Here is a 27,679-nt window from a genome sequence, read left to right as displayed (position 1 = left end):
TCCGGCCAAGATGTGAATTCAGTGTGTTCATTCATCTGTTTCTTCCGGCCTGTGGTTTCCGTGCTTTGTGCTACAGTGCCCTTGTGGACTTTTAGTCTATGGCCTTTAGCAATGCAACACCTGCCGCTAAGTATTAACCTTACGATCCCTCCATCTCCCTAACCTGTGTGAGATAACAACAAAACTGCCCTGCTGTGCTCATAGAACGACCTCCAGAATTACAGCCTAGCAGTGAACAGAGTAAAAATTTAAATATGTAGTATATCATTTAAAATTTTATAAGCTAAGATTACGGGCCTAAAGGTACAGTTTACAGTAAACATGTAAATGTGAATTTCAAAGGTTTACAGTACAAACATTTACATGTAATTTACATTACCAGGGTTCAAAGGTAAACAGTTTAATGCTTAAGTGGTCTTAAACTATAAAATTACTTTACAGTGTGAAGGTTTAAACATGATCTAAATGTGAAAATTACCACTGAAGCTTTATGGGCTTAAATATAAAGCTTAAAATATTAACAGTAAAATATATTTTAAAAGTTTAAATGTAAAGTTTAAAAGTTAAGTTTTTAAAAGAGTTTTACATATATAATTGAAAAAATAATTTATATTTTTGTGATGCTTTCAGTTTACACTGTAAAGGTTTCAATGTGAAGATTATATAAATGTAAGATTTATATTGAAAACTGTATTATCATTTGACATCTTAAATGTAAAGTTTACAATATAAACTGAAAAATATGAAGTTTAACTATTTAAATGTAAAGTTTATATGTTTACACAGTTTTACATATATAATTAGCATTATAAACAATTTAATGTGAAGTTTTCAGTTTACAGGTTGAAATATGAACTTGAAATATAACCTATAAATGTATGCTATAAAGTTTTAGTGTGAGGTTTATACTATATACATTTAAATGTAAAGTTTACATAATTAAGTTCTGAATGTATTTAAATGTACAACTGATGCTATAACTGATGATTTAACTTTGAGAATTAAGTCATAAAAATAAAAAAAATTAATTTGCACTATAAAGGTTTATAGTTTATAAAGTTTATAGTATGAAATTTTACACTATGAAAGATACATATGAGGGTTACACTGTCAAAGTTTAAATGTAAAGTTTATACTGTAAACGTTTAAATGTATAGTTTTCATGACTAAAGTAGTGATACATTACTTAGTATGAGGTTTACACTATAAAGATTTAAATGTGATTTTTTTTATTTCAGTTTTGAGGTGAAGTTTATAGCATAAAGACTTAAATGCAAAGTTTGCATAAGTTTTAAATGTAAATATTTCAGCTTAAAAGTTTAAATATTTAATTTACACCAACATTTAAATGTAAAATGATTTAACTGACACTAAAACAATTTAATTTCAAGAATTACAGTGTGAAGATTAAATATTAAGTTTACTTTATAAACATTAAGAATGAGGTTTACACTGTAAAATTTACAGAAGTTAAATACAAATTTACAATATGATGGTTACATCTGAGGGTTACATTATAAAAATATGTTCTAAAAAATATAAAAATATATGTTATACTTTTTATATTTAACATTTAAATGTGAAGTTGACATTACAAAGGTTTACATTACAAAGAATTATTGTGATGTTTAGACCATAAAGTTTTTTAATGTAAATTTGACCACAGGGGTCAGACTAACTGTTCTTTTTGTCCAAGTTTGTAATGAAGTGAAGTTGATGAATAGTGTGTGTTTTTCCCTCGTGTCCCTTTCAAGCAGCTGGGTCAACCGTCAGGAAATTTACGCTCAAGTGCCCTACAAGTCACACAAAACCGTCAGAGTTAGAATGAGATTTACCATGCAGCACTGCATCAGATAAGGTGACGGCTCTAAATAAGGGCATGTCACCAGTGTGAGAGGCGACACACACACACACACACACACACACACACACACACAATGGAACCCCCCCTACCCTTCAACCCCACTACCATCATGTGAACTAAGGGGGCGTTTACAAGATTACAGTGACACATTATACATGGCATTCTAGTACAATGGCTTAGAAACACAACTTCAGGCATATCTAGAAAAACAACACACACACACACACACACACACACACAGTTTTAAGTGTGTAGCCCATACGTACAAAGTATTGTTCCCTCTTTACTCCTCTCTCAGTGGAAAATGACCAATCACCACCGCCAGGCAGGTATTAATTCCTTCAGTTGACCGTTTTTTGACATTGAGATGTTTAAACGCTCCCGAATTGTGTTATGTACACAAACCTCGCTCCTATTTTGTCCACAAACACACGTGAATATGTACACACACCCACCCGCACAGCCTACAAACAGACGTTGTGCATGGGTGAGGGTTCCTGACTGCTCTCCACACAACCACACGTGCATATATAGACATATAAACCTATATACTTTATATATACGTTACACACATGCACAACTTAGATACATAATCTACACACCATACACACACAGTGTTGTTATGCACACACACGCTCGAGTTCCCTTGACGTCAAACGAGTTAGTGTTCAATGGGCCATCCAGATAAGGCGACAGCTTTAAATAAGGGCATGTCATCCATTTAAAGGACACACACAAACACACACCACATACACACCCACACACAGATGAACAGATGTCCGCGTACACACACACTATGCCCACACATATATTCTGAGTTTGCCTAATGACAGGTGCCCCTTCATCCACACAGACAGAGCTTCAGTTACATTTGATTATCCAATCACACACTTGATCATGTGACGTCACCACAATGGCTAACTTAAAGTTAGCTAGCTTTCTAGTGAACACTGGCAGTTGATATGTTAAAAAAATAATTTACCTAACATTAGCTTGCTTGATAGCAAACTTAGCGACTGATTTTGAATGATTAGACTAATCACAGTTTATGTAACATTAGCTAACTTGCTAGAAAACTTGGCTACAGGTTTAAGTAACATTCCATAACATTAGCTGGGTTGCTACCAAACTTGGCAGCCTGTTTTGTAAAATGGTTAGCCTAATGTCAGGTAGCTTGCTAGCAAACTTGGGTAATGGTTTTAACATCAAAGAATATATCCACACTAAGGTGGTCCTCAGTACAACAGATTACCAACTGTTAGCTAGCTTGAGAGTGAACTGGACAAACTCGGTGACTGTTTTGTAAAATTGTTGACCTAGCTTGGTTGAAGAACTTAGCTACTCTTTTCTCACAGCAAACAATTTAGCTAATGTCAGAGAGCTTGCTAATAAACATGGCCACTGAGTTTAATTACACAATACATAGTTTAGCTAGCAAATTTGGCTAGTTACTTGATGACAGACAGCTACTCCAGGGGAGGTGCCGGTAATATTAACTAGCTATTTAGCTGGTAATGTTAGCAACATAGCTAGGTAGCTTATCTACTGTTGCTAAATTATGATATTGTGTTAATAATAGTATTCTTTCATTCTCAGCAGTATTTTGAGCCAAAATGGTGAAAAGAAAAGAAAGTTGTGATAGTCAAATGATCAAGTTGGTGACTGGTTGATCAAATTTACCTTAAGCTCCATCCACTCAGTCACACCGTGCTGTGTGTGTATATGTGTGTGTGTATGTGTGTGTGCGTGTGTGTGTGTGTGTGTGTGTGTGCGAGTACCTGGCTGCTTTGCACATGCCCATTGACGTGGTCGTTCCTCACTGGAAGGAAGCCATCGAATGCGCTCGTCTTGTCAGTGCGTGGTGCGCTCGGCTCCCCGTCCTCAACGCCATTGGCCCTGCGCACACACAGCACCTTCCGGAAACTCTGCCTGAAGTTATCAGACAGGAAGCCATAGAGAATTGGGTTAGCGCAGCTGTTGGCGTAGGTGAGGATGACTGAGAAGAAGTAGACCCCCACCATCACACTGTTCTCAGGCAGGATGAATATGAGGTTGACGATGTTGATCATATAGAATGGCAGCCAGCAGAGCACGAATGCCACCACGATGACCACCACCATGCGTGTCACCTTGCGCTCGGAGCGGCGCCGCCTCCCGAATCCGGTCCGTGCTCCCGAAGCCTTCACCCGCACCACGATGAGCACGTAGCACGCGCATATCACAAGCAGCGGCGCAAAGAAGCCGAGGACAGACGTGTAGAGGATGAACGCCACTGGCCAAAGGTTGCGCGGCTCTGGCCAGCTCATGTTGCAGGAGTTGAACATGTCCTGAACGTTGGAGAAGATCACCACCGGCAGCACCACTATGAATGACGTGGCCCACACTGCAGCACTTACCACTTTGGCCACACGGGGCCGGCGCCACCTGCTGGAGCGGAGAGGGTGAACGACGGCCAGGTATCGGTCGATGCTCATCACCGTGAGGCAGAAGATGCTCGTGAACTGGTTGAGTGAATCGGTCATCATGACCACGCGGCACAGGAAGGATCCGAACGGCCAGTACGAAAGGACATTCTGCGTACTCAGGAACGGCAGGCCCAGGATGTAGAGCTCGTCAGCTACGGCCAGGTTCAGGATGTAGATGTTGGTCACAGTCTTCATCTTGACGTACCGCAGCACCACGTAGATGGCCAGCGTGTTGCCTACGAGCCCGATGATGAACACGGTCACTGATATGGCTGCCGTCATCACCATGCTGCTGCCAAAAAATGGAACGGTCTGGTTCGACATGCTGTATGACTGATTATCCATCATCCTCGACATTATTGGAGCTGACGGAATTCCAGTTCTGAATTCCGACGCGTTAAAGCTCTCCATGAGGGGATCTTCCCCCTGGCTCCATAACTCCCCTGGCTCCATGTAGAGCGGGATACGGAGGAAGTGCAGAATGAAGGAAGAAAGTGAGTGGAGAAGCGAGGCGTGACAGTGGTCTCAGGCACTTGAGGGACGCTGTTAGAGGTTGGCTGCCTTAGTTCTGTAAAAAGAGAGAAAGAACGAGAGAATGAGAATGAAGCAGGGAAGAATCAGAGAGAGTGAGAGAGTGAGTGAGAGTGTGAGGTCCAAAACACCCACTGCACAGATTTCACTTGCTTTCAATGCGGCGTTAGTCAGTGTTGTGATTCAGTGGAGGTGGCTCACAAAGCATTCGCAGAACAGATCCAATACGACACCCAAGTGATGGTGCCATCTATCAGATATCCGGGTTGTCCTCTTGAGGGAACCTTAAAAGGCTCTGTGTAGACCGAAGTAGAAAGCTAGGTCCAAGATTTTTTTTAATTTTGTGCTTTTTTTTCCTACAGTTCCGATCTATTTGTTGGTTTGCATCAGATATAAACCGTGATTCAGCACACTGCCAAGGAAATGCTCCGTGCTTAATACTCTGTAACACTGACTGATGATTACATTAGCATCAAATAACAAAAACCAGACCAACAACCTTTTAAATGGTGTGTGAGCTTGTTTGGCTTGTCATAACTGCATACAAACAAGGAGCTGCGTGATGAGACGTAACCCCGGTAACAACCTTTCTGGCTCCCTTTTTTTTCCCTAGTCCAAAATTACACCATCCATATTAAGTACATGTGAAATTTTTTTTTTTTTTTTGCAAAGAATGAATATCCAGCCATTTCTTGGCAGCAGGATATTATTTTGTAACCCTAAACCAAACAGCAAGTAAACACTGTGACCCTCCTGGCTGAGGAGCCTTTTGTCCGAGTGTAGCAGGCTTATTTTAAACTCACCTCAGGCTGATAGCCCTGATTTATCGTTAGACTTGATTGTTTCGCTCCAGCTCAGGCTGGTTTCTATTGCAGATCGCGGGCTCTAAGAATCAGACAGCTCCTTCACTGAACCTAATTAACCTCAAAGGTATAGCCGAGAGCTGACGCTGATATCCATGTGGGTTATTCCAAAAATTCATAGCTTAGATATTTCAACTGAAGATCCGGTTTGACCACGCTAGCAGACAGAACTTGTGTGTGTGTGTGTGTGTGTGGGTTAAGTGAATTAAACACTAAATCCCAAGAGAGTTCCTCAGCACGTCAGGAAACCATGAGATTTACTCTGAGGGACTATGGTCTCAGAGGAAAGGGGGAAAAAAAGACAAACCGCACTACACAATTTATCTGTTCTACATAACACACAAAAAGAAACAAGTAGTAACAGAGATTATTCTTTACAACCCAGTGCTGATGATCACAGCAAAAAACACTGAGTGCTGAACAGCGAGCACACACACACAAACACACACACACACAAACACACACACGCACTGTTAATGTAACACTCAAAATGACGACTTAACACACATTGTGCTGCAGTTCAACTGGACACAAATAAAGCCTGTGTGCTGCAGTTCAACACTACGGGTTTTAACACAACGCTGTAAGAGTTACTTCTACACTGTAGGTGTTAATTCAACCGTCGGTGTTAGTGCGACACTGGAAGAGTTGCTCCTATGCTGCTGGTGTTAATGAACAGATATCAAAACACTTGTACATTGTAGGTGTTCATTCGAGTCAAGGTGTTAATGCAACACTGTACGAGTTACCTCTACACTATAGGTGTTAATGCAGCACCATGAGAAACACTCTGCGTTGTAGGTGTTCATTCCAGTCAAGGTGTTAATGCCACACTGTAAGGTGTTCCTTTGAAATTGTAGGTGTTAATTCCAGTCTAGCTTTTAATGAAACACTTCTATACTGTAGGTGTTCATTCTACTGTACTTGTTAATGCAACACTGTAAGTATTATTTCTATATTGTAGGTGTTAATTCTACTCCAGCTGTTAGTGAAATGCCCTAAAAGACACTTGCACATTGTAGGTGTTCATGCAACAGGGTAAGATGAACTTCTACAACACTGTAGGTGAGAATTCAACTCTGTAGAAACACGTCTGTGTGGTAGGTGTTAATTCCAGTCTAAGTGTTAATGCAACTCCGGATTTTTCTTGCTTAATCGTGTCTTTACGCACACACACACACACACACACACACACACACACACACACAGAGAGAGAGAGAGAGAGAGAGAGGGAGAGAGAGAGAGAGAGAAATACCTACATGATGATGAATTCACCCGGACGGTCTCGCGCTATATCCCCAAACCCCGCGTGCCGCGTCCGCGGCGGATTCCGGTGCAGCGATTCATCCGAGCGCGAGCGCGCGCCAAACCCGTCAAACCGAGCACATAATCCAGATTAGGACTGAGGAACAACGCGCCTCTGGATCAAACACTCTGCATGGGATTATTGCTGATGCTGGGTTTTTTTTTTTCCTTCTTGTTATCATTTAAGATGATCGCAGAGTGTCTGAGCGCGCGCGGTATGTGGCATGTGCACGGCTCGTGTGCGCGCTCAAGAGAGTGTGTTCAAGCTTACGGGTGCGCGTGTGCGTGTGTGTGTGTGTGTACAGGGGTGTGCGCTAAACTCTGTACCGAGGTCCTTCAGCGCGCGCAGTGTGTGTGTGTGTGTGTGTGTAAGAGAGAGAGAGAGAGAGAGAGAGAGAGGTGTACGTGACGTTTATGGATTACGCGCTCGCGACCGCCCGCATTAACCGAGCCCGCACCAAACACGTGCTTTTTACAGATCACTGTGGATTTATTAAAGATAAATAAAGTTGTCAGAGAGAAGGACGCGTCCCAAATCGCACAATTCTACCCTTGTGTAGTGTGCCAAGAGTTAAAGTACCCGGATGTACAGTTTCATTACTGCATGAAATGCATATAATCTACCATTCTAAAATGTTGGAGTGAGTATAACTACACTATACGGCCAAAAGTATGTGCACCCCTGACCATCACACCCATATGTGCTTGTTGAACATCTCATTCCAGATTTATTCCCCCTGTGTTTGCTGTTATAATAAGCTCCACTCTTCTGCGAAGTCTTTCCACTAGATGTTGGAGCGTGGCTGTGGGGATTTGTGTTCATTCAGCTACAAGAGCATTAGTGAGATCAGGCGCTGATGTTGGGATGTCGAGGAGGTCTGGGGTTCAGTCGGTGTTCCAGTTCATCCCAAAGGTGTTCAGTGGGGTTGAGGTCAGGGCTCTGTGCAGGACACTCGAGTTCTTCCACTCCAACCTTCACACACCATGTCTTCATGGAGCTCGCTTTGTGCACAGGGGCATTGTCATGCTGGAACAGGTTTGAGCCTCTTAGTTCCAGTGAAGGGAAACTGTAATGCTACAGCACACAAAGACATTTTATATACAATTGTGTGCTTCAGACTTTGTGGCAACAGTTTGAGGAAGAGCCACATATGGGTGTGATGATCAGGGGTGCACATACTTTTGGCCACATAGTGTACATATATGATGAATTCATGCTTTAATAATAATAATAATAATAATAATAATAAAAATCGATGGTGTAGTGTGCACCACAAATGTCCTCTAACACAACTGTACGATTTTAAACACATCAACATGAAAAGAAGAAGAAGAAGAAGAAGAAAAGCAGAGAAATGCTAAGCAAACAATGTGGAAGCAAAACAAACAGAGAATTTTCACACAGAATGCCTGGCTTGACCTGGATTGAATCCGTGTGTGTGTTTGTGTGTGTGTGTGTGTGTGTGTGTGTGTGTGTGTGTTTGGTAGTCAAGAGTAACGAGGAAGCTAAGACTTTCATCTGAAGCTAGAGAAATATAAAGAACACATGTGGAAATGATCCAGCTCATGTTTGGGATGTTGCAATCCTGCCCCAGAGCTCCACACAGCTCCTAGCCCAGTTCGGTTTCATCTGAACCATAAGACCGTACCGGGACTGTTGATTCATTCCTCATGTGGTGTTTCAGATTAGCTGGACACACACACACACACACACACCCACACCACTTTCATGTGATTAAACACTAAACGCTGACATCAAGGAGTTATTATTAGCCATTCAATACACACACACACACTGTGCGTATTGTGTGTGAGCACTTTAACTGACTGTCATATATTTTAGCCAAAAAGATAAACATTGCACCATGTTCATGTTCTCTCTCTCCCACTGGGGAAGCAGCTACAACCTGCTGGTCCAAACTGGTTTGTGCTGGTTACTTCTGGGCAGTCCTGATAGCCGTGCCACTGTCACTGTCTTGTTTTTTAAATTTGTTTTATTATTTATTATTTTTCCAGCAGGGTCATGATAGACCTGTTCCCATTTCCAAACAGCATCATTAACATCGCTGTTTTACTCTGAAAATAGTCCACAATTACCACCTGACGTTTTTAGTCTCCCTAGTCATTTTCAAAATTGCACTATATTAGAGACCAAGAAAAAAAAAGAAAAAGATCTCTGAGTGTATACTATTATGCATTTACAAAGAGAATTATTTATAAAATCAATTTTTTTTTAATTATTTAATGCGTTCTTATTGTTTCTATAGTAGCAGTTCATTCACAGGGGCCTAACAACGACGTGAAGTTTTCTGGCTTCATTCATGTAATAAAAAGAGGAAAAGAAATAAAAGGCTTCGGGATGTGCTGTTATAGGAAAACAATCAACTTTAGGATGGTAGCAGTAACTCTGCTTCATCACCAGCCCATCGTTGATTATTTTCCTGTAACAGCATGCCACGCAGACACGTGCTTTAAATTCACATTCTGTGAAATGTGCAGCTAGAATAAATAAAATCTCTTTTCGAGCGGCGAGATTAGCTGTACCTCGGGTAATCGCACCATTCCCGTTGGTGTGTTTCTTCCTCCTCTCCTGAGAAGATTACTGTGGAACTATGAGGTGACACGGTGCTTATTATTTAATAATAAAGTGTGACCGCGAATTAAAATATCGAGGCCGTGAGTTTCTCCAGATCTATTTCATAGCCACAAAGTACTTAACTCACGGCAGATAATGTATTTGAAAACGAGCGAGAAAGATAAATCATCGGCTACAGGAAGCTTGACAGCAGAAGAAGATTTGTTGATACAAACCCAGCTCTCAGCCTCTGTCCGTCCAGCTGCGTGCACCTGTATTTAAACTTAGACGCTTTAAATGGCTTATCAAATCCAGATGTAAATTCATCTTTCATCACTGTAGTGGATACGCGTGCAGGTTAAGGCTCCTCGGGATCACCAGTGTTGCTCGGGGTGGCTTTGTAGGAGTTTTGCATGTAAAGTGAGATGATTCTTCAGGAGTTTGAAGCAGAAGTTGTTAGTGGTCTTTTAGTATGTTTGCACCTCCTGTAGCACCACGCCAGAACCAGAAACCCCAGCATGGAGATGATCGATCGATAATATTCTACATCAGCCTTAGAAAGACGAATAAACACCAATACAGCACTGGAGACACACAGATATAACATCAGCCCTAAAGCCAGTAGATGTTTACTGACAAAATACCTAACCAGAAGCCACTTATTAAGTATGACAACATATTAATTCAAGCGCTCAAGTTACACGATTAATGGCCATGACTTTGGTATCTTGTGGCCACAAATAATAACATTTATACTTAGTTTGTGGCCGTAAATCGTGTAACGTGAGTAATAGTGTGTGTTGTGGGAATATCGTATTTAATAGGTGGCCTGCAGTTAGTTATTTGGTGGGAAGTTTATTTGTGTGAAAACAGTGAGAACTGAAATAGTGCTGCGGCCGAGGGTGTGAATTTGAAGCAGTATTTATTATTTTTAAATTTATTTATCGTGAGTAATGTTACTGTTTTGAGAAATGCATCGACGTAATCAGTTAAGGAAAACACTAAAGCTGTGTACACTATCAACCAACGGAAAGTCAACCATTGTCACTGCAAAACAAGCTAAAGAAAGACACGACTGCGTCACGCTCCGACTGTAGTGTCAGCGGCTGTTGCTGGTGGTTTATTTGTGTTCTTGTGGGAAGGAGAATAGCACTGGTGTTCTGATAGAAGAGTTATTTTGAGTCATGCTGGTAGTGTTGGTATTGTTGTAGTACATTTTGGTTATGAAATGAACTCATGTGCCAAGCTGTGTGTGTGTGTGTGTGTGTGTGTATACAGAGAGAGAGAGGTGTGAGGAGTTTTTGGAAAAGTGAACTTGTGAAAAAGGCTTGGTAGCAAAAAAAAAAAAAATCCTGAAATAGAAAAGTCCAGCGCTGTGCCGAGGTTTTAGTTCTTGTTTGTACAAGACGTCTAAAGCTGATTGTGGTTTTTTTTTTTGTCTGAATTAAAATGATCATACAATTAGAATAATACAGTATATATACCACATATACTGCGTTCAGGTTGCTATGAAATCCCTAAATTAGTCGACATCAGAAGTGCCATAATCAGCTGAACGGAGTCGAATATTATTAAAATTATAATATAAATACAGCTCTGATCAAACAGCAGCATGAAGATCAATCAAAAGAGCGATTAAAACAAGTCTGGGGCACAGTTCTGGAAGTCAGGGTTTAGTTATGTAAAAAAATATATCCCAAACTTTTGAACAGTGCGTCATTAAAGCTAATATTAAAGAAGGGAAAGACAACGGGACGAGCGCGACTCTGCCTAGAGGAAGCCGTCCATCAAACACCAGCGACGCTATGATACGTCCTCTACATACATTTCCTATTAGTTTCACTGTAATTACTGAATAATTTATGGTAATTACTGGATAATTTATGGTAATTACTGAATAATTTATGGTTATAAACTGAATAATTTATAGTAATTACTGAATAATATGCTATAGATTAATAACTGAATAATAAACTTGGGTTAATGCAAAAAAGACGAACAATTCCTTTCTGAATCAGTAATTAACACGTTTCGCTATAATACTTTTTTCCTATTAACACAAAGTTCATGGACTTTTTTCTGTAACATTTTGACTTTTAACATTTTTTTGGCTGCTTGTCTGCGTCTGAGTGACCTCATGTCTGATTTATTACTCCAAGAGTCCCATCAGATTTCCACACAAACTGGGTCTTAATTGTGTTTGCAGTGTGTTTAAGCGTTTTGTTTTGTTTTCTTTTTCTTTTTTTTTAATCGCTCAGTTGGTTTCCCAAAAGTGCATCATGATGAAACCAAATCTGTTTTCATTTCTCAGAGTTTAGCATTCCATTGACTTTCACCACATTCCTGACATCATTAGCTGGAGCGCGTCCCAAAGCCTGACAGAGGCGCCTCGGGGATTCCCGAAACCTGTTACACAGCTTACTGGTGCATCGGAGAACGCACAAATCAAAACATCTGGACTCCGCCGCACTTTCTGCCTCTGGCTGTCAAAAAACCTTTATACCGCAGATACCGCAGCTGAATTCATGAATCAAAAGGTGATCTCGTTTTTCCATCTTCAGGGCAGAGGAGTTTAGTGGGGCTTTTTTTGTGCTGTGTTTTTAGAGAGAGAGAGAGAGAGAGAGAGAGAGAGAAAAAAGAGGCTGGTGAAGGAACTACTGTTTATAGCTGCTATAACGGACACGAGAACAGCAACCAACTTTTACCAACATCAAAACGTTCAAACTATGAACAGACCAAAAAAAAAAGCATGATGTGTCATTCATTAAAAAAACATACATTTGTAATCAGGTTTAGGATCAAGTCTGAGAACCCTGAGAGTAATCTGTTGTTTATTAAATGCAGACGATTCAGTTTTTAAGCCCTTAAACACACTCGCGATACTTTTATCATGGCTTCGTGGTAGTTCCTCAGGAATGTGGTTTAGGATGAAGAAGTGAAGAATAATCTGACAGTTTGAACATCACGCCATGAAAATCCAGTTTGGTGGGAGCTCTCTCTCTCTCTCTCTCTCTCTCTCTCTCTCTGTCTCTCTCTCTGTCTCTCTCTCTCTCCCTCTCTCTCTCTCTCTCTGTCTCTCTCTCTCTCTCTCTCCCTCTATCTCTCTCTCTTCCTCTCTCTCTCTCCCTCTCTCTCTCTCTCTCTCTATCTCTCCCTCTATCTCTCCCTCTCTCTTCCTCTCTCTCTGTCTCTCTCTCCCCCTCTCTCTCTCTCTCTCTCTCTCTCTCTATCTCTCCCTCTATCTCTCCCTCTCTCTCTCTCTCTCTGTCTCTCTCTCTCTCTCTCTCTCTCTCCCTCTATCTCTCCCTCTATCTCTCTCTCTCTGTCTCTCTCTCTCTCTCTCTCTCCCTCTATCTCTCTCTCTCTCTCTCTCTCTCTCTCTCCCTCTATCTCTCCCTCTATCTCTCTCTCTCTGTCTCTGTCTCTCTCTCTCTCTCCCTCTATCTCTCTCTCTCTCTCTCTCTCTCTCTCTCCCTCTATCTCTCTCTCCCTCTCTCTCTCTCTCTCTCTCCCTCTATCTCTCTCTCTCTCTCTCTCTCTCTCTGATAATATCTATTTCATGACCAAACCATGCAGCCAAATGTCTCCACAAAGATATCTTCATAACTGCCAGTTAACACAGCTGTGTGTGCATGTGTGTAAGCATGTGTGTGTGTATGCATGTGTGTGTGTGTGTATGCATGTGTGTATGCATGTGTGTGTGTGTATGCATGTGTGTATGCATGTGTGTGTGTGTATGCATGTGTGTATGCATGTGTGTATGCATGTGTGTATGCATGTGTGTATGCATGTGATGTGATTCAGCTCAATAATGGTTTATTGGTATGAATACAATAAAGTGCTGGAATTAAACCGATATGTGGAAGAGCTGACCTGTTTTCTCTCAACACTGTTTCGCGGGAGAGAAAAAAAAAATCTAGTTACATTTTTATGTTAATTTCCAAACGTTTTACAGAAATCATAAACCTTAGTTCTAAGATTTTCTGCACAGGGTGTGCCAAATGCTTGGAAAATCAGGTGAATTCAAAGTTTACACAGGCTACTACACAGGCTCGGTATTAAGTGGTAGTCAAGTAAATATTGATGGACACACACACACACACACACACACACACACACACACACACACTGAAATTTACATAATATGTATAAAATAAATCTAATTTGCATGAGATATTGTACTTTTCCTGTCAAACTAGAACACGCACTTGTCTAGGTAGCTATGTGATTTGTGGCATGCTGTTACAGGAAAACAATCAACAACAACAGGGTGATGAGGCAGAGTTACTGTTACCACGGCGACGTTGATTATTTTCCTCTAACAGCACATCCTGAAGTGTTTTATTCCTCTTAGTTCTAACGATCTCACTTAGCAGCTATAAACAGCTCGCCGGCCTTTCTGTTTTTCCTCCCCTGCAGTTAAGAAGACAAAAAAACAAAACTGTTGAGAAACTGCTTAATTTAATAAAAATAAATAAACTTGATTTAAAAAAAAAGCATAAAAGCATAAACTCCTCAGTCCTGAAGATTTCCAGAAAGATAAACCTTCTGACCAAGAGCACTTGGGTGTAGCAGTATTTGGAGGAGAGCTCCAGTTCGTCCGCCAGCTAGCAGATAATTCCAGCGTGGCTCGGTGTTAAGTTCTAGTTCTGACACTCTAGTCGCTCCTCTGTGTGTGTGTGTGTGTGTGTGTGTGTGTTCTGGCAGCCCGATTCAGACGATCATCAGCGTCACTTGAAAGTGGTACGTTGGCCAGATAAAAGTAGTAAGTAAGTGCTGGATGGCAGATTATGCGTGACTCACTTTTCTCCTCCTCTCGTGCTTTGGTGTTTTTCTTTATCTTCCTAATAAAAGGTTGAGCTGTTATCATGATATTGCAAAATGATCACCACATCATGTCTAAAACTCATTCCTTAGCCACAGACAGCGTTTTTTTTTCTTCAGCGTGACTAACCCTCCGTGTAAATGGAGCGTCTCTGAACACACACACAGGAGTAGAGTCTGGCTGGCAAGAATATGTTCATCTCTATCAGAGTACTTTTTTTTTTCTTTTTGGCCCGGCAGCCATGCATGACGCTTTCGGCGCGCTCGGAGGAGCCTGGCATGCATCATGTGACCGAGCAGACGGGCAGACTCCCGAAACTTCAGTCTTCTGCAGGAGTAGATTCTCTTCCTGTGGAGGGATTCACAGCTGGAAGTGGAACTGGAGGGAGCATCACTGGAGGAGTGCGGAGAGAGGTGTAGAACACACACACACACACACACACACACATGCACACAAATGCTCTATAGCAGATGGAGCCTTTCATCACACACACACACACACACACGCATGTGTAGAAGCACAATCATCAATCCACTGCCTCTTCTACTTAGAGAGAGAACAGTTTTGAGAAATACAGCCATGATGAACAGAGCATCAACATGTGTGAGGCAAGATAATTGCTTTCGTGACTCATGAAGCAGAAACCCTTTGTGTCAGTGACATCTAAAAAAATATGTCAAAAAAAACTAATTTACCAGACTAACAATTCTAGTCTGAGTTCATTTAAACCTGCTGAAGTCTAATTAATGCTAATCACTAACACCCTGCTGAACCACTTCATGCGGAGCATGTAGCATGTGATGGAGTGAACAGTGCAGCAGCAGCTACAGGCTCCCCCTGGTGGACAAACCCAGAACTGACAGAAAACCTTACAGACGATTGCCGGAGGGAAATATTCACCAGTTCAGTGCATGGAGCTCAATCCTACAGAAATATACGACTGCCACGAAGGAAAATATCCCCTTCAGCATCTTGGTATTATTAGAAAATATCTTATTATTAGAAAAGCATCTCAATATATTACAAGAAAAGCATCTCTTATTATTAGAAACATCTCGTTATTAAGATAAGATGGACCTTTATTGATCCCCCCGAAAGAGAAATTCAAGGTGACACAGCAACACAAGTAGGAGGAGTAACGTCAAAGAAAAGAAAAGAATTTCCATAAATACTTATGCAATAGAAATAATAGAAATGAGAGAAATAAGAGAGAGAAAAAATAGATCTGTGTGTATGTGAGTTCTATTTGTATACACCAATCAGCCGTGACGTTAAAACCACTGACACGTGAAGTGAATTATATGGATTATCTCGTTACAATGGCGCCTGTCAAAGGGGTGGGATGTATTAAGCATCAAGTGAACAGTCAGTTCTCAAAGTTGATGTGTTGGAAGCAGGAAAAATGGGCAAGCGTAAGGATCTGAGCGACTTTGACAAGGGCCACTGTTGTCCACCATTCTTCCAGAACCAGAAATGAAATTGCGTCAGACTGCAGTGAATCCTGGGTAATGTTCTACAAGGGCAAGTTATTTAAAGCTCAACTTGTTTTTGAGTTACTGAGGTTTGGATTAAACTCATTCTATTCAAGAGTTCAGTCAGACAGGTTAATAATTATAGCAACCCAGTAATAAATATAATACATTGTTGCCCTGTAATTTCCATCACTGTAATTAAATATAAAATAAAAAAAAATCACACACCCACGGCTTTTCCTCACGGAAACCGCTTTGAGAAGTGCGGGTCTAATAGACACACATTATTTCATCTTTAAAGAGTTCCAAGAGTGTCAGGACCTGTGTAGAGTTTTAAAAATTAGCTGGATGTAAAAAAAAAAAAAAAAGCATTTAAGAGAAGAAAATGTCTTTGCATATTCCTGAAATGTGTCAGACTATACAGTGACCTGTAACACAAAAGTAAGTGTGTGTGTGTGTGTGTGGCATGTTTTTATATCTTGACAGGGACCAAATACCCCCACAAGGATAGGAATATCTGTCAGTTTAGCCTTATGGAGACTTTTGGCTGGTCCTCACAAGCTAGTTTTTTGTTTTGTTTGGTTTTGTTTTACAAAAACTGCTTTTATTTTAAATTTAAAAAGAAGCTAAATAACTAAACTTGCCTAAATGTTTCCTTTAAGTTACTGAGATTAAGATTACAGCTAGATTTAGGTGTAGCATAACATTCATTAGTGGAATTAATAATTGTGTCAATGGCAGGTCCTCACAAGGATGACGCGTGTGTGTGTGTGTGTGTGTGTGTGTATGTGTGTGTGTGTGTGTGTACTGCCCCCCTAGAGGATTCAGTGTTAGTGTAATTCATTTCGCTGCCAGGTTAATTTAGCCCTTAACAACACATTTGCATCCTCATTAGCACGAGAGTGAGAAAGAGAGACGGCAAGCGAGAGCGATTATCATCATCATCATCATCATCATCAGAGAAGGAGAAAACTCAGTGCTGGAAATTCATGCGCATATGAAAGCGCTCAGCTCAAACGACGGACTAATTACATGTTAATGTCATCTAGAAAGAAACAAACACACACAACATCGTTCACTATAGACACTCACACAGTTTACAGCGCCCGTGAATTAGCTTGAGGATGTAACTCTGCATGCTGTGTATCGCAATCGTTAGTCTTCTTCTTCTTCTTCTGCTATGGAGTCTATGGCAGCCCATAGAACCGTACATAGGAAAGTTATGAAATTTGGCACACAGATAGGGGACCATCTGAAATGTTACCGTAGCAAATCTGGAGTTGCTATCTCAAACCCTTTAGCGCCACCAACAGCTCAAAGTCGCACTCATGTTTATGCTGATAATGTATGGGCTAGAAACAAAATCCTTTTCTCCTCTGGTTCCTTGGCTCATGCCGAGTCAAATAGACCCTTTAACATCATTTTGCGTCATGAAAATATTTCAGCCATTTTGACTTTTCTGAAAAACCTACTTTTTCGAACGCCTCCTAGCCCGTTTGTCCGATTTTCATGAAAATCGAATCAGATCATCTTCAGACCATGCCAATTAAATATAAAATAAAAAAATAAGATAAAGCTATATCTATGTAATGCTTCAGCGTATTCAGACCAAACTTAGTATTTATCATAGCCATCATGACTTGAGGGAACCTGCACAGTTTCAGAACAGCGCCACCTAGTGCTCATGAGATATGAAAAAATCATATTTTTGCTTTTTGGACTGTTCGTCTGATTTTCACCCAATTCAACTCAGATCATCTTCAGTCCATGCCAGCAATAAGTTATGGATTTCATGTTGATAGACCAAACCAAACTGTCGGTCCAACTGACTTAAAAATTGGCATGCAGCATCTATGTCCATGTCCATCACTGTCCACGAGGACAATTGTGTATCTTAAAAACATAGCCGCCATCTGCCAATCACATTTCAGCAGTTTATAGACAAGATTACCAAAGACTGATCAAAACAAAACACTGTGGATATATTTGCCTTTTGGGCTGAAGGTTTTGTGCAAAATTAAAAAAAAAAAAAAAAGAAAAGAAAATTGGTCACCAGGTGGCACTGTCACATTTTACATGCGTGTTAATTTTCTTTATATAATGTAGTTTTTCAGAGAAACACAAGGATCTGAGGCTATATCTATGCAACTCTTTGATGTATTGTGATGAACGTTTATATGTGCCATTGTAACCATCCCCAGACAATACCAACAATTTGGTGACAGCGCATCTATTGGTCAAAAGTTATATGAAATTATAATACACCTCAAGTATTTCTCCTTATCACTACTTCACTACAATCACTTCACTACAATAATCATTACTGTTTTAACTCAAATTGTCTTTGGCACATGAAGGTGATGCCCTGAAGGTACCTGAGAAATCTGTGACAAGCATCACAGAAAATTTTGCATCTTTTGTGCTTGGCCCCGTAATTGCTGCTTGCAGCTATAGTAAGTTGAATTAAGGAGGAAGGTATCAGGGGCGTGTCTTATTTCTACAACCTGACAACCGACAAGCCCCTCCCATCTCCAAACCCCCGCCATATCTAAACAAACCTGAGAGTAGCAGAGCTAGCTAAACAATGGAGGACAACCCCAGCTTGTTTTCAGGTGCTATGTGAACATTGTGTACGTTTATGTAGCTAGTTTAGCAATCACTATATTTTCAGTTGGTACGTTACATTAGCTACTTATACTTACAGTACTTTGATTTAGAAGATGGATTAAATAATGTCAGCTAGCTAGCAAATGGTAGCTCAGTCAGTCATGACTCAAAGCTCTAAAATCTTTTCCTAATAACGTTAAAATGAATATATCTACGCAAATTATATTATTACGATTTAGCACTTTACATATTAACTAATAACACTGTACTTCCTACTTTAGCTAACTTTGTTCGATGTGCCATCTTAAGTTGTCGTATTTGTCTTAGTCCTGTCACCGTGCCCACTCCCGGCTTGAAGAAGGAGAGTTTCCACCCCAATATGGGCTGAGGAGAGGTGGTACCAGTGTCCGAGCGACCGGTACCAGTGTCCGAGCGACCGCATCTACTGCATATGCTCTGGTTCGAAATTACGCAAACGCAGTCAAGATGGCGACTTTCAAATCAGTCAAAAATGGCTTTAAAATCGCACAATGGGGTCAATGGTGCCATGTTGTCCATTCTTATATACGCAGGATTACAAGTTCTTCCTGTTTGTGTGTGTGTGTGTGTGCGTGTGTGTGTGTGTGTGTGTGTGCGTGTGTGTATTTTCATGTTCGTGGCAGCAAATGCATCACAAGCACACTGTGAAATGTGTCTCCAGACTCTCTGTACCAAACTGAACACCCACCAGGCACAATTACAATCACAGTCTCATCATCATCATCATCATCATCATCATCATCATCATTACACACACACACACACACACACACACACACACACACACACAAAATCAGCACCCAAAGCAGCTATAACACTTCATCGAATAGGAGTTATTGCATAACATTTGTTCCTACACTGCGAAGTGAATCTTAGCGAAGTGAAAATATCTTGAATGTAGTCAGATTTATCTAGAATTTCCTGTTATAAGATTACAATTAAACCAAATATAAGATTATTAAACCTATTTCTATTTCAAACTTTGCATTTTCTTGTTCTATTGGCAAATTATTTTGCTTCTTTCTAAAAAAAAAAATCCTTAAAATGAGCCTTTATAGAACTATTTATAGACATGACTATATCTATCGATCTAGGTTTTAGTAATCTTATATCAGGTTTGTTGTAATCTCGTAATAAGAAATACTAGATAAATTTGACTATATTCAAGGTATTTTCACTTGCTAAGATACCATTTTTTTTGCAATGTATTATGACGGATTTCAAATTGTCGAAGGAAAAAGACGCTGGTTAGGAACCATCTGAAAAAAAAGATGAAGGGACAGACATGTGAAATGTGTGAGAGGTCTCACAGTGCTGAGCTGGAGACACATTTTCCATTCTAACACCACTCAGCTCACAAAGAAAATAATTTAGTGCTGTCAGAGAGAGAAGCTGTGCGCCGAACACCTGTGTGGCATCACCTACCGCTAATATTCTCTACACCACGGCGCTGTGGAAGTCTGGACTCTGATTGGTCAGAAGGTGTTGATTAGTTTTCTATAACAGCAGCTCTGACAGTAGTGCAGCTGCGAATCCCAGGTTTCTATTAATGCGCTCGTTCTAATACCTTATCGTCTCTATAGCAACAGCTCATTCACAGGGACGTGTACGGCGGACGCTCCACAGAAACGGATAAAAAACATTTGTAATCATTGCTATGGTGGAGTTTATTTAACATTTATGGAAGGAGTCTCCAGTGTCAGGACTCTGTAACAGTCTGAAAAGCTAACTTCACGTTTAACATCTTCTGGACAGAAGATTTCCTTCTTAGAGCTGATCTCAAGGCAGTTTTAGAAGTATATAGTGTATAATAACTGATTAAATTTGATCATTAGAGATGGAGTCACTGTGCTGGAGTCAGTGTTAGTGGTCCATAGTGTTTAATAACTGATCTGACATCAGTTTTAGTGTTTCATGGAGTTCAGAGTGGTTTGTAGAGTTTAATAACTGACGGCATTAAAACTGATCTCAGGTCAGCTTTTGGTAATTATTATTAATTTGAACAATTCCAGACAAGTGCAGCCTTTCAGTCTAAACCCACGAGCCGTGAATTCTGTAATGAACAGGACAGAAAGGTGAGTGGACACACACACACACACACACACACACACACACACACACACAAGAGAGTAAGAAAGCACACCTTAGACGTCAATGACAGTTGACCTTATGATATGCCAGACTAGATTAACGAGAGTTTGTGTGTGTGTGTGTGTGTGTGTATGTGTGTGTATGTGTGTGGTTTGGTGTTATGAGTGATTGACATCCAATGCAGTTCATTGTTTTCTGTCTGAAGAAAAATATTCTCTGTGTGTCCTTCATTGCCTTTGTTCTCTAGTGCTGCAAATGTGTGTGTGTGTGTGTGTGTGAAACAGAAGCACAGAGAGAGAAGATAAAGTGAGAGAGACAGAGGGATAAACAGAAGGACACAGATATACACTGGGAGAGAGAGTTGGATCTTCGCCTTGTTACTTCAGGGCGTCAAGTGTTACGTTAATGCCACACACACACACACACACACACACACACACACACACACACAGAAGAGATTTGTGCCCCCACAGATGGATAAGTAGAAAGACCTTTAAAAACGCTGCCTGTATTCTCATGCTGTAGCTCTCGGCTCTCCTCTTGACTCGGCTCTATGCAGTATTTGGTCAGGTCTCGGCTAATCTAGTTCCTGGATTACTCATTAAGAGCGAGCCTGAGGGGAGACTTTACACACACGAGTGTGACACTCCTGCTTTACTTTGCTGATGAAAAAGTGATGCTCTCACTCGCCGAACAAAAGTTACATGAGCACCTGCACCTGCTAGAGCGATAGAGATAGAGAGAGAGACAGAGAAATGGAGAGAGATACTCATCCTGGGCCAAGCACCTGGACCAGATTCACTCGTTTCAGGGGGAAATGACTGCAGGCTTGGTTTAAAACCAGGTTTTGGGCTACTTACCATCAAATCCACAGCTGGAAATCACTTCAAAAGCCTATTTGTGCTGATGATGGATTTCTGTAATTTCGGCTGCCAGGTTTGTATGATGTGTTGATAACGAGCGCTGATGGCACACGGATCCTCGGAAAGACAGTGCACAGAGAGAGAGAGAGAGAGAGAGAGGGAGAGAGAGAGAGAGAGAGAGAGAGTGGAAAATCTCCCCTCAGGCTCGCTCTTAATGAGTAATCCAGAAACTAGATTAGCCGAGACCTGATCAAATACTGTGTAGAGCCGAGTCAAGAGGAGAGCCGAGAGCTACAGCATGAGAATACAGACACCGTTTTTAAAGGTCTTTCTACTTATCCTTCTGCGAATCCCTCCATCTCTTCATTCTTTCATCCATCATGTGAAGTATGGAGTAATGTTCTGGAGCAAATTATTTACATTCACTCCTGTGTTAAGTGTGTAGAAATGAATAAATGTTACGTCTTTGGACTGGGGGAGGAAATCAGAGTATCCACAGGGCACCCCCAAAGAACAAGCAAACTCCACACACACACACACACACACACACACACACACAGGGCAGAGGCAGGAATCAAACCCCAACCCTGGAGGTATGAAGCAAACCACTAAGCCACCATTTCCCACAGCCATGGCATTGCTTAAAAATGTTCAAAAAGCCCCCCCTTTTTTTTTCTTCCAAATTTCACTGAAGCTGGAAAAATAGCTTCTTCCAGTAAAGCCAGCTATACTGCTTTAGACACTTTTACAGACATTTCTATAATAAAATATATATTAAAAAAAATCCTTATTCATTTTCATGTCACAGGCTGAACATAATCTAAAAATATATATAAGTTACAAGAACAAAATACTTTTTAATTAAATAAATAATTTTAAAAAAAGAAACTTTGTCCCTGCATTTCATGTCAATGGTGTTAGCCAGTTTAAAGACTCATATTTTGAAATCACAAAAAGTAGTGGATAAGTGCTTCCAGGGTCAAAGTTCAGAAGAATGAGTGGTCATTTCAAGCAGCACCAGGTGTGTTTACAGTTTACTCGTAAAAGTTACAATTTCCTGATAAATTTGATCTTTTCTTATGGATTATTTCGATGGGTCATTGGAGTTACACCTTTCAAACTTCCTGTAAAATCATTTTTACTATTATTTATAGTTATACTATTACTATTATTGATAGAATAATTTATTGATGCTGGTGTGATTAATGATGTGTGTTTAAGACGCTGTTGATGCCATTTTGGAAAATATATCCTTAATGGAAATCTGTCACTGGTGTCACCGTCACTGGTGTAACAGCCTGTGCTCATGACATCAGTGACATGTAGGAACTCCACTGGCTTAAAGTAATGGCACCAGATGAAAGATGAAGAACATTGGGTATTTATTCACAAAGAATTTCATTACAGTCACAATTTCCAAATAAAATACGAAAACTGAATTCAATGTGAACATTTTGCTGGTTAGAAAGTCACCATATTTTGAGAATGGCCCACCTGCACCATTAGATCTTTCTTTTCTTTTTTCTTTCTTTTCTTTCAGTAAGATGTTTTCGCTCGAGTTACAGACTCATACAGGATGAGACGCCTCACTGGCCTCCTACATAAAAATGAAATATTAAACTTCCATCAACTCCAAAGAATGTTGTATGTATGTTGAGTTAACTTTAACTTTGGTATGTTAGCTAATTTAGATAGTTACCAATAACTAGCAATAGCTAGCTAATTTTTTTAAATACTCTGCACAATTAGCTGGCTAGTTAAGTTTCGTTTCTGTTGCTGTTGTGCCTTAGCCTTCATTCCAGAAAGGTTCTTAAACATTAGCTAAGCAGAAAGCCAAATGCTAGGTTTTTCTCCGAGTTAGCGGAATATTTACCTTGTGACGGATTGCTTAGCGAACTAGCGAGTCATGCAGGGTTGGGTGTGTTGAACTTGTGGTCAGATTTTTTCATCAGTTAAAAATATTTGCTTTTTCACACGAGTATGCTTCACTGTAGATACTTTTTGATGTTAAATCACATAAATATTTGGCTCTGTACTTCTACTTTTAATGAAGATTTTAAAACAGTATCCATCATTTTTACTTAAGCACAGATTCTGTGTACTTTTTCCAACCCTGGTGTTCCAGTGTTACACCTTTCATATGTCTTATTCATTTGCCTGTTCTCTCTTGTCTTCTTTTTAGACATTCTGTTTTTTCATCTCTCTCTCTCTCTCTCTCTCTCTCTGTGTTCTTTTATTCATAGCTTGTGATGAGATGTGAAATTTCAATAACACCCAGAGAGATCAGTGGCCCTCGCACTCACACCTCCTGATTGGTCAGAGAGCAGAAAGCGTGATTATTCATCACCAACATTGAATTTCATCAGATATTATGTGGCCTTTGAAGTCAAGACCCCTTGGACATGGTCACAGATTTGTGCCCGCATACCTGTATCAGAAACAATTTCCTTTTAGCATTATTCTCACATTCGCGCAATCAGACCAGCACAGCGGGCTTTTATCAGCTTTAGAGGGCTTAAAAATCGACAAGGCTGAATAAATGAAAGATACTACAAAGAGAATGAAAAGCACCTCAAATCTCAGCAGACTGCAGAGATGTTAGATAGTAATGGCTCCAAAAACTTTTCAAAGCATTCAATCTGACTCACCAGTTACTGCTAGTTTAGTACTGGAGAGTAGAAGCTAGCGCTAGTTAGTTAGGCAGCCATGTTAGCTATAACAGCCAGCTACTGCAGGGATAAGGTCGCTAAATAACTTGAGCTTGCATGCTCTTATCCAGCTCCTAAACCTCACAATATGTTAGCAAGCTAGCGATCATCATAAACGCTCTGTAGTGGTTCACAAAAATGAGCAAGAAAGCAAACTGGTGACTAAATGCTTTTATTTACCGTCAAACAGCTTCCCAGCACAACGGATTCTGTAAGGGAGGGTGTGGACAAGCCCCCCACTTCCAAAGGAATTCTGATCAATCCTGCTCTCTTCCAAAGGAATTCTGACCAATCCTCCTCGCTCCCAAAGGAATTCTGACCAATCCTCCTCGCTCCCAAAGGAATTCTGATCAATCCTGCTCTCTTCCAAAGGAATTCTGACCAATCCTCCTCGCTCCCAAAGGAATTCTGACCAATCCTCCTCGCTCCCAAAGGAATTCTGACCAATCCTGCTCTCTTCCAAAGGAATTCTGATCAATCCTGCTCACACCTAAACGAATTCTGACCAGCCCTGCTTGCTCCTAAAGGAATTCTGTCCAATCCTCCTCACTCCTAAAGGAATTCTGACCAATCCTCCTCACTCCTAAAGGAATTCTGATCAATCCTCCTCGCTCCTAAAGGAATTCTGTCCAATCCTCCTCACTCCTAAAGAATTCTGACCAAGCCTGCTCGCCCTAATGGAATTCTGACCAATCCTGCTCGCCCTAATGGAATTCTGACCAATCCTCCTCACTCCTATAGGAATTCTGACCAATCCTGACACATGATGAAGAGGAGAACTGATGAGGAAGAGGAGGAGAACTGATGAGAAAGAGGAGGAGAGCTGATGAGGAAGAGGAGGACAGCTGATGAGGAAGAGGAGGACAGCTGATGAGGAAGAAATTTTTTTAAATACTCTGCACAATTAGCTGGCTAGTTAAGTTTCGTTTCTGTTGCTGTTGTGCCTTAGCCTTCATTCCAGAAAGGTTCTTAAACATTAGCTAACCAGAAAGCCAAATGCTAGGTTTTTCTCCGAGTTAGCGGAATATTTACCTTGTGACGGATTGCTTAGCGAACTAGCGAGTCATGCAGGGTTGGGTGTGTTGAACTTGTGGTCAGATTTTTTCATCAGTTAAACATATTTGCTTTTTCACACGAGTATGCTTCACTGTAGATACTTTTTGATGTTAAATCACATAAATATTTGGCTCTGTACTTCTACTTTTAATGAAGATTTTAAAACAGTATCCATCATTTTTACTTAAGCACAGATTCTGTGTACTTTTTCCAACCCTGGTGTTCCAGTGTTACACCTTTCATATGTCTTATTCATTTGCCTGTTCTCTCTTGTCTTCTTTTTAGACATTCTGTTTTTTCATCTCTCTCTCTCTCTCTCTCTCTCTATCTCTCTGTGTTCTTTTATTCATAGCTTGTGATGAGATGTGAGATTTCAGTAACAATGAGGAAGAGAAGGAGACAAGGAGGAAGTGAACTGATGAGGAAGTGGAGGAGAGCTGATGAGGAAGAGTATGAGGAAGAGGGGGAGAACTTATGAGGAAGAGGAGGAGAGCCGATGAGGAAGAGGAGGAGGGAGAGGAAGAGAGCTGATGAGGAAGAGGATGAGGAAGAGGGGGAGAGCTGATGAGGAAAAGGAGGAGAGTTGATGAGGAAGAGGATGAGGAAGAGGGGGAGAGCTGATGAGGAAGAGGATGAGGAAGAGGAGTAGAGCTGATGAGGAAGAGGATGAGGGAGAGGAAGAGGAGGAGAGCTGATGAGGAAGAGGATGAGGAAGAGGAGGAGAGCTGATGAGGAAGAGGATGAGGAAGAGGGGGAGAGCTGATGAGGAAAAGGAGGAGAGCTGATGAGGAAGAGGAGGAGGGAGAGGAAGAGAGCTGATGAGGAAGAGGATGAGGAAGAGGAGGAGAGCTGATGAGGAAGAGGATGAGGGAGAGGAAGAGGAGGAGAGCTGATGAGGAAGAGTGCTGATGAGGAAGAGGAGGAGAGCTGATGAGGAGGAGAGCTGATGAGGAAGAGGAAGAGGAGGAGAGCTGATGAGGAAGAGGATGAGGAAGAGGAGGAGAGCTGATGAGGAAGAGGAAGAGGAGGAGAGCTGATGAGGAAGAGTGCTGATGAGGAAGAGGATGAGGAAGAGGAGGAGAGCTGATGAGGAAGAGGATGAGGGAGAGGATGAGGAGGAGAGCTGATGAGGAAGAGGAGGAGAGCTGATGAGGAAGAGGAGTAGAGCTGATGAGGAAGAGGAAGAGAGAGCTGATGAGGAAGAGGAGGAGAGCTGATGAGGAAGAGGAAGAGAGAGCTGATGAGGAAGAGGAGGAGAGCTGATGAGGATGAGGAGGAGAGCTGATGAGGAAGAGGAGGAGAGCTGATGAGGAAGAGGAGTAGAGCTGATGAGGAAGAGGAAGAGAGAGCTGATGAGGAAGAGGAGGAGAGCTGATGCACTGTGAACAGAAAGAATCATTTTCAGTAATAAAGGTGTAAAACCTAAAACTCCTGCACGTGCGATGTGAGAAGTTTTCAGTGTCTCTGCTCAACATCTCCTCTGATGGAGACTTTGGAAACTGCAGAGCTCGCGCTCCAGGAGAAGGAGAAGGAGGAGGAGGAGGAGGAGGAAGTTCTGGTGGAACTTTTTGGAGTTTGAAACGTGTGTTGTTTTTTTTTTTTCTCCCTGAAGCAGAGCAGTCAGTTCCGTTAACCGTGCAGCAGAGGGGGACGTCAGCATCGCTCGAGCTCGGGGTCATAAAGAAAAGAAAAGAAAAGAAAAGAAGAGAGACAGAGAAGGAAAGCGGGGAAAGGCGCATTTAGGAGAAGAAGTTTTGTTCCTTTAAGTTTCTCTTATGAAAACCGGGAACTTTTCCTCTCGCGCGCGCCGAGGAGAACTTGCGCGATGTGACCGGAGCTATGCCGTGTAGGAATGGACAGACGCTCTCCAGGCGAAAACATGGCGTCGTCTGTTTCTCCGAGCTCGCGCCGCCGCTGCTCTTCTCCGCGCTGCTCTTCGGGCTGTGCGGGCTCGGGGCGGCGGGAGAAGGCCGCGCGTGCGCCCCGTGTCCCGGGAACTGCTCGTGCGCGGTGCTGGGAGCGCAGTGCGCGGTGAACTGCTCGGGCCGCGGGCTGGAGTGGAGCCCCGCCGCCACCGAGCTGCCCCCCGACACCAGCATACTGTGAGTGACCCGTGCGTGCGTGTGTGTGTGTGTGTGTGCGTGCGTGCATGCGTGTGTGTGTGTGTGTGTTGGAAAAATTTCATTGCGGGATCCGGGATTTGTGCACGAGATCATTTCTATAGTAGTCGGGATGAGATGCAACAGGACTCAGGATTGTTTATATTGATGGGATTCCTGTTATTCAACTCGCACTGTTACACACACACACACACACACACACACACACGCTCCCTCCCTCCCTCTTTCTTATTTCTATCCTTCTTTTTCATCTCTCCCTCCTCCTCCCTCCCCTCCTCTGTTCACACACACAAAA

The 27,679-nt window shown here is 41.5% G+C and overlaps 2 protein-coding genes across 9 annotated transcripts in view; one reads left to right on the top strand and one right to left on the bottom strand.

Moving 5' to 3' along the window:
• Positions 1–24,540, bottom strand: part of LOC113537529 (somatostatin receptor type 5) — a 42,428-nt gene extending 17,888 nt beyond the window's left edge. The window contains exons 1-3 of one of the 5 annotated variants that reach the window (XM_034300322.2): positions 6,983–7,405; positions 3,643–4,897; positions 1,502–1,793 (exon numbers count right to left, since the gene is read on the bottom strand). In XM_034300322.2, the coding sequence (XP_034156213.1) occupies positions 1,785–1,793; positions 3,643–4,782 (1,149 nt within the window). In that variant the 5' untranslated portion in view covers positions 4,783–4,897; positions 6,983–7,405 and the 3' untranslated portion in view covers positions 1,502–1,784. Of the gene's footprint in view, positions 1–1,501; positions 1,794–3,642; positions 4,898–6,978; positions 7,407–24,388 lie in introns of those variants that run through there. The other 4 variants (XM_053229947.1, XM_026932048.3, XM_026932047.3 and 1 more) reach the window with 4 other exon arrangements.
• A 1,929-nt stretch (positions 24,541–26,469) lies between these two features.
• pkd1a (polycystic kidney disease 1a) overlaps positions 26,470–27,679 on the top strand; it is an 85,268-nt gene continuing 84,058 nt past the window's right edge. For 2 of the 4 annotated variants that reach the window (XM_034300377.2, XM_034300375.2), the window contains exon 1: positions 26,470–27,366. In XM_034300377.2, coding sequence (XP_034156268.2) covers positions 27,104–27,366 — 263 coding nt within the window. In that variant the 5' untranslated portion in view covers positions 26,470–27,103. The remainder of the gene's footprint in view (positions 27,367–27,679) is intronic. The other 2 variants (XM_053229938.1, XM_034300376.2) reach the window with 1 other exon arrangement.

Source organism: Pangasianodon hypophthalmus, chromosome 26, assembly GCF_027358585.1.
Source record: "Pangasianodon hypophthalmus isolate fPanHyp1 chromosome 26, fPanHyp1.pri, whole genome shotgun sequence".
In the NCBI taxonomy this organism is placed as follows: Eukaryota; Metazoa; Chordata; class Actinopteri; order Siluriformes; family Pangasiidae; genus Pangasianodon; species Pangasianodon hypophthalmus.
Note: the sequence above shows the minus strand (reverse complement) of the source record. Positions and strands in the feature narration are given on the sequence as shown.